At 43.1% G+C, this 7,398-nt stretch overlaps 1 protein-coding gene across 1 annotated transcript; it reads left to right on the plus strand.

Annotated features, from left to right (window-relative positions):
• Positions 1-1,179: 1,179 nt before the first annotated feature.
• LOC134483588 (uncharacterized) lies at positions 1,180-5,841 on the plus strand. Its single transcript, XM_063278826.1, has 6 exons — positions 1,180-1,307; positions 2,339-2,498; positions 3,679-3,822; positions 4,454-4,620; positions 5,341-5,446; positions 5,564-5,841. The coding sequence occupies exons 1-5, from the start codon at positions 1,181-1,183 to the stop codon at positions 5,403-5,405; spliced, it is 663 nt and encodes a 220-aa protein (XP_063134896.1). The 5' UTR covers position 1,180; the 3' UTR covers positions 5,406-5,446; positions 5,564-5,841.
• The last annotated feature ends 1,557 nt before the right edge of the window (positions 5,842-7,398 follow it).

The raw sequence follows: 7,398 nt of genomic DNA on the forward strand, positions 1-7,398 counted from the left end.
TTGCAGAAAGCTTTATATAGGACCCATCACATTAAGCATCACTGTGCACTGTTCTATCTAAAATGGCCTAATCAGAACTGACCACCAGATCACACTTCCTGCAATCCTCATATGAGAAGCTTGAGCTTTTTGTTTTGACTTTTTTCTTTCTTTCTTATTTGTTGCTGTATAAGTTGAGAGGAAGATATTTGGGGCCATGGATCTGCCCCCAAAATCTGGGGTATGGATCTGATCAATCAGTGTTGGTGTGTGCACTCAATACAGTATCCATTTTTTTACTGTGACAGATACTTTTGTGTTTGTGGGGAAGCCCATGACCCAGAGCACAAGTGCTGGGTCCTTGCTCTATCCACGTAGTGATGTGTATAGCCTCGTCCTACACCTTTATCTGCACCCCCTATATCTCTTGACTATTTTATTTTTTTGATAGAAGCTCAGCTTCTGATAGAAGGCCTGTCAGCAGTGCTCCTTTGGCGACATTAGCGCAGAGATGAGAACCCCACAAGCAGCATGAGGTTCCCTTCATTGGTGGCTCCAATATTGCACTTTCCTCTGCCAACTGGTCTCCACACTGTTCCTAGCACCATAAAGACTTCAACTCTTTCAACTAAGGAATTTTCTGGCAATTGTCAATTGCTAAGCACATGACTTCATGAGTGTTCCCCTAACACACACGCATGTTGTAACCTACCATGCAGACTACTTCTTGATGTGATATAAAGCACCTGTACATAATGAGACAGGAGAACTTTTGACTGCATATTCAATCTGGTGTGAAATCTCCGGAAGTTTTAATGGCTAACATTGGTGAATGAGGACAATTTGAGTTAGGATGAGACATTTTGGGGCAAGATATGGAAGGAAACATTCATTTAGATGCATAAGAATTACTAAGGTTTTTATAATCAAGCCTTGAGGAAAATTTGGCTTTGGAAGCAGGAGATGCTCAGTGGCTCTGCCCCAGGAAAGTCTCCTGGAAAGGGCACCTCAGCTTATGCTCAGTACAGGGAGAACATTACCAGGGAGGCAAAGTCTGCTCCCCATGACATCAGCTGTCCCTTCTTGGACATTCTATTGTCTCCTAGAGAGTTCTGGCATCCTCTGTGATGTCACCAGTGTTGTAGTGACGACCAGTGCCCTAGTTTCTCTCAGTCTGAGTCTGGCGGTTACAAGCTAAGACATGTTTTCCCGTCTTCGCAAGCATTTTCGGAGGGGGAATGTCGATTCTGGAGAGACTAAAGTGAAGGAGTCTAGCCTTTCGTCTCAAAGTAATGATGGACAAAGACAGCACTTCTGGGGAATGTTGAGTAAGTTCTGGGCAGTGTATTTTGAGCTTCCTGCCAGGGTGGCTGCAGGCTTAAGCTGACCTTTCTAGCAATGGGCCACAACAACTGGAGCATCTGAAAAGGAATTGAATTTCCATGAATATCACAATTCCTGAAAGTCAGGATTTCAGAACTTTAGTTTCCCCATCCCCACTGGGAGGATATGGTAAGGCCAATGCTATTATTCTGTGAACTTCTGGTCTTTACTTTTACAGTGCATTTGTTATGTTACATTGTATAATAACACCATCAGGAGTCATGGAGGGTCCTCCTTTTCTGTGTTAGACAGGGCAGCAATGTACTTCACTATCATTGCTTCTTTAAATACAGTGGATATCTGACAGTAGGAACAGGGGGAGAATTGTGCTCCAGGCAATAACCTTATGTTCTTAGACCTCCTCTGATTTCTTCTAACTGGCAGGGTCATCGATAGCTTTATATATTAGAGGTTGTGTGTTACAAACATGATTCTAAAATACCAAAAGTATTTGGAACATGTGGACCAAGATTCATCCTGTAACCTATTGGAACTTCTCGGGCATTTGGTATTTCAAATAGGGGAACTGATAAGTCTGTTGACCATGTCCTCCATGGAAATGTGTTTTTAATCCAAAGTTGTTGGCCTAGAGTATCAGGGTAGGACATCTGAGTGTCTCCAATCACTCAAGTCTTGTGGGTGGTGAATTTATCATCTGAGTTCGAACCCACAGGGGTGAGGGTCCTGAAACCAAGCTGTACCCTGTTCAGCTGATGATAATCCTGGAGAAGCCATCTCCGTGGTCCATGTAAGCACCTGATGTCCGGAATAGGGAACACCTGGCTGCTTACATCTCTTGGTCTCGATAGAGTAGTGGGAGAACTGAGATCCACTGATGAGGCCTCTTAAGCATAGACCAATCGCCTAGCAGTGACACTGGGTTCCAGGCTTGTTCTCCTGTTTAGGCCTAACTGTGGTCTATGTACACTCTATGCATTCTCCCCATGCAGGTTCACTTGTGTTCTTCTACCTACAGAGGCTGGGAGAGAAACATCATCCCCTGGCACTGAACTAAGCGAGAATCAGGCCAAGAAAGAAAAGGAGAAGCTGATTAAAGAGCTGCAGCTCATTACCGAGGAGAGAAATGACCTGAGAGATCGCCTGAGGTTTCTGACAGAGAGATCCATGAAGAACAGGTATGAATCGCTCCAAATGCTCTTGTTTCATTCCTGGGTCTGCAAGGTCACCTTCTTCTTATCCTATTAAGGTTTTGGGTTCTAGAAAGCTGTGCCTCCCTAACCACCCTGTGCTAAACCTCACCTCCCATATAGAGGAGATTCAGAACCTTGACCCTTCCTGAGGAGCAAGATGGAAAATGGACTCATCTGCTTCAATTTATTGAAAAGCAGATCTTGTGGTCTGAATGAAGAATTCGGGGATAAAGTCAGGGAGAGTGAGTGTCTAGTGTGCATTTGCAAAGCCCTTGACAGCTGGTGGCTTTGCAAGATTGTAATTGCAGTGAGTTTATGGTGAGTCTCTGTACTTGCTAGGCAGGGGACTGAGTGCTGGAAGATCCAGGCAGCAGCCTGAGGGGCCTGTTCCCAAACTGTTCATCTCAATGCTTGACTAGAAGGTCTCAGGCTCAGGCCTGTTTGTTATTGTCTGTGTGTCTTGCACTCTGAGACAGCAATGGTGCATGCATTTCTCCTGGTTCTCACAGTGCTCTCTGTTTCCATATTTGTTTTTCTCTTTCTCTGATTCTGTTAACTTTTCTCTTTTTTTTGTGGGTGTGTCTCAGTCTGTGAGTCTGTGTGTGCATACATCCAAATGCATATGCACAACTTTTATATGTTTATATTTCCCTCCACACCTGGAATCTAGGGGTCTATGTCTTAGACTGAGTATTTACCTGTAACACTTTCATGGTCATGTGAATGCTTTGTTCTGGGAGCCCCACTGTCAATAGCACAGTTCTTTGCCTATGTGGCCACGATTGTCTGTACATTTGTATTCCTTGTGCAGATTATAATTTTGTGTTGATATGTGGTCTCTTGTCAAAACAGGAGAAAAGAAATCACCGGTTTCTGGGTGTGTTGGGGTCGGGGAGCATGGAGAGGTGTGGCCTAGGCTCTTGATAGCTTAACTGGCTTGACTGCAGATTTCCTCTTGATTGAACAAAGGGAGCCAGGGAAGCCTCCATCTGGATGCTGAGATTCTGGTGTCCTGGACGCAGAAAAACACGTTTCTGAAGCTGAAGAATATCCAATATGTACAATTCAGAAGGTGTCCTTCCAGGACTGGGGTAGTACAGGACCCACCCTGAGCTCATATATTCCTAAATGCTGATGTTCATTGTATTCTATCATTTGGGGCCAGGCCACACTTCAGGCCAAATCCATATTATGAAGACCTGGAGAGAATGGAGGAGGCGGTCATGTCAATTCTGCACAACTTAGAGATGGAGAACACTGAGATCCATGAGAACAGCCATAAGCTGAAGAAGGAGATTACCTTCTCTAGGTAAGTCCTGGTCAGAAAGCCTATCACCTGTGGAATGGCCATTTCTGACTTTCTTTGTTCTGGATTGGACGGTCTTCAGCTCTGGTTCTATCTCTTGTGCTGTTTACACATCAGTGTGCCAGGGTCATTAGGACTCAGTTTTCAGTTCCACAAAAGACTGTTCCTCATCCCAGGATTGTCTAGGCATCTTCAGAAGGCTCTAGATAGAACAGCACTGATTGAAGTCAGCAGGTTATTAGGCTGACCTGGACCTATGGTGTCATACCAGGTTTTACAAAACTCAGTGTGTGGACCACATGGTTAGCATGACCTTCTCTTGGTTCTACTGACCTCCTTTGAGGGTGTTTGCCCACTACTAATTGATGTTGCCCCCATGCATTGGGCTTTCATGGATAGTTGTAGATCCATGTTCTTTTTGAGAGATGTGGACACTAATTGGTGCTCGGGCCAAACAAACAATTTATTCTTCCCGGAATTTACTCTTTGTGGTTTGTGCAGCAGCCTTATATGTATCGAAATGAATTCTATTAAGTCTTTATGGGTATCTGGGTCCTGGTGGAGTTAGTGGTACTTGGGAGTAGGAATGGGGGAAAGGGCCAGCATGATCTTACTATGCAGACTGTATTTCCAGAAACCTGCTCAGCCAGCTCCTGATGGAGAACACATGTAGGAAGAAGTTGGTCCCACTGAAGCAGGAGAGCAAGGAGGTACATCTTGATTGTGCACTGAACCAGAAATATTTGGTTGACTTCAACAAGAAAGATAAAGACCAGCAACGTCCAGACCCAGCATCATCTGGTAGGGTTGAGCAGCTGTGTTAGCTTAAAAATATCTGATAAAGTTTGCCAATTTGATACATCTTTGCTCTCTCCTACCACCTTTCTAATTTACACTCACAACCAGCCAACCACCTCATGTAATGGAATTGTTCATTGCTCTGCCTATGCGCAAGTATTCTGGGAAGCCAACCACTTTTCAGAAACTGAATTATTTTGCAAGTATATTTGTCTGCTCTTTTTGAAGCTGCAGTATAGAAATGGTGACAGATTAATAACATACCTCATCATTGCATATCCACGTGATAGATTGGATGCTCTGTAGAGTTTTGAACAAGTTCTTGGTTCTTTGACAAATGACACTCTGTGGTCATGTGACTTCTTGTGTGGGAAGCACCTTTGCGGGATAAGAACAAAATGCAAATGTCAAATTAGAACTTGACATTGGTTTTAACCTTGGTGACATATGGACATCTACTTTCTTCCTGCAACCCAATGAGGTTCCTTCCATTGCCCTGTTCTTGGTTTGCACTGGTATAAGTCTGGGTCCCATATTGGCAGCCCATATTACTTTGAGGCTCTCTGGAGATTTTGCCCTTCCCAAAGAGTAGCAACAATGATATCAGTTAAAAGGTCCATGTTGACTGTCCAATAGAACTGAGATGGTAGAAGGCAGCCTTCCGACAGCTGCCTTGCATTTCACCACCAAATCAGTGTCTGAAAAACTGCCTTCCTCTCCCAGGTCTCAGAAAGTGCAAGAGAGCTGGAATTGGACACACACCAGTAAGAGAGCTTCCTGAAGAATAAGTTCCTTTCTCAGGAGTCCCTGATGACAAACATCCTGAACGGTAACAAATTTTTTGGATGAGTATTCTTCCTCAGAGTTAATTTGTCATTGCTTAGAGACCCTAAATTTATATAACACTAAGCCAGCCTGACTGATTGAGGTCTTACTTTCTTCTCAGAAAACAGCACTTGAGAGACAACTTGGGGGACCTCCTTTCATTATGTGTGCAAGAGGAGAAACAGCAATACATCTGTGCTTCTAAATGTTCGTTAAGATTGTGCTGTTTAGAAATATTTTTGTTATGATTTTAATTGAAATTTTCTTTTTGTTGTTTCATATTTATATGTTCTTGTTACTGTTTTTATGTTTTCAAATATTTTTAAATATTTTAATTTATTTGTTTTAATCCTGTTTTGTTGTAAAAATGAATTCCTTATGAATAAAAATTGAATTCTATCTCTTGACTCTTAAGACCATCATTCTTATTCAAGGGTTCTGTCCCCTCCTGTGGACTTAGACCTGACAGGTGGAGATGGATCTCTGCATGTTCCATGGATCCTGGGCTAATAAGTGAATTCAAAGTCACCAAGGGGTACCCAGTGTGACAGTGTCTTTTGTGTGGAAAATGTGGCTGTTTCTCCGACACACACTTTATGAAGTAATCACTGACATGCTTTACCCAATTGTTAGGGTCCATGTGGTTCTTCTGAGAGAGTAGCAGATGCTCTATCCTGTGAGTCATCACCACAGCTCCTGCAGGTGCTTTTGTCCTTCCACATCATGTACTGTATTAGGTGGACAGGATCACCTCCAATCAAATAGAGAGATCTCAGGAGATGTGTATTCACAGGAAATTTACTGAGCTGTGCATGCTCAATGTGTTAGCTTGCCAGCCATCCCTACAGGGCTCTGGTGTTACCACTCCTCATTGTGGGTCAGGATCATCCTCCAGCACCACTTAGTGTCCATATTAGAGCAGATCTTTCACCTATTATCAATGATGACCATATGTATTCTGCACATCTGACAAAATACAGAATAGAAATTAGCTTCCTGTTGGCCAGATTGGCATAATGAGTTTTTTGATTGTTAGCATGAAAATTATTTTAATCTAGGCAGTTTAGGGAAGAACCTCAAGGACACCCATAGTGAATGCAGCCTGCAGCTGTGAACACAGGTTTCTGTTGGAGAGCAGGCCTGTGCAGGCCCAGAACCTAGGTGGGACAGTTCAAGCTACCCTTTTTCCATGGCCAATCTGGGATCATATTGAGAATGTATTTTTTCCAGGTGACTGATTTCCAATTTATGGAATTGAACTAACTTACTGAGAGTGGAGGTGACTCAGAGAGTTAAAGTACACAAGGACCAATCCAGTATGTCCACAAAAGCTTGCTGTCACCCCAGGGCTTTTAAAAGCTCAGCAGCTAGAGAAGCAATGTAGTATTTGGTTATTCTCATGCTTAGGTCTAGTCATTCATTATAAGCTGACCATGACACAAAAAGAGTCATCTGTGTCACAATAGAAGCTAGTTGTAACTAGATTCACCCCCACACTATCACATCACTACCGTATTTGAGGTTCTCAGTTACTATCTAAGAACCTGGAAGAGGCCTGGGTCTTGCTACACAAACTCATAATTTATGTCTTCATGACACTGTGTGCTTTGTTCTGTTGATGCTACCATTGGCATACAATACCTTGGATACTTTGTGCTGACATCTGTCACATGAGACAATAGTTCATGCCATGCCTAACCTGCATAAACTGTCCTTAGAGTACGGTGTAGTCAGAGGGTCCTTTTTTTTCTCTCTGAATTTTCAAAATATTTCCAGTCTTCAGACAAGTCTTCAGCCATTGTCCAGTGCCTGTCTTGAGATGTCCACCTTTTCAGCTGAGTGTCTTCATCCAGGCTGCTCTGTAATTCTGTAGAAGATTAATAGGGTTCCAGCCCTAGGATTTAATTCAGTGTGATTGTACTTTCCAAACATGCTCAAAGCCCTACATTCCACCAT

The sequence above is a fragment of the Rattus norvegicus genome, chromosome 19, assembly GCF_036323735.1.
Source record: "Rattus norvegicus strain BN/NHsdMcwi chromosome 19, GRCr8, whole genome shotgun sequence".
Lineage (NCBI taxonomy): Eukaryota > Metazoa > Chordata > Mammalia > Rodentia > Muridae > Rattus > Rattus norvegicus.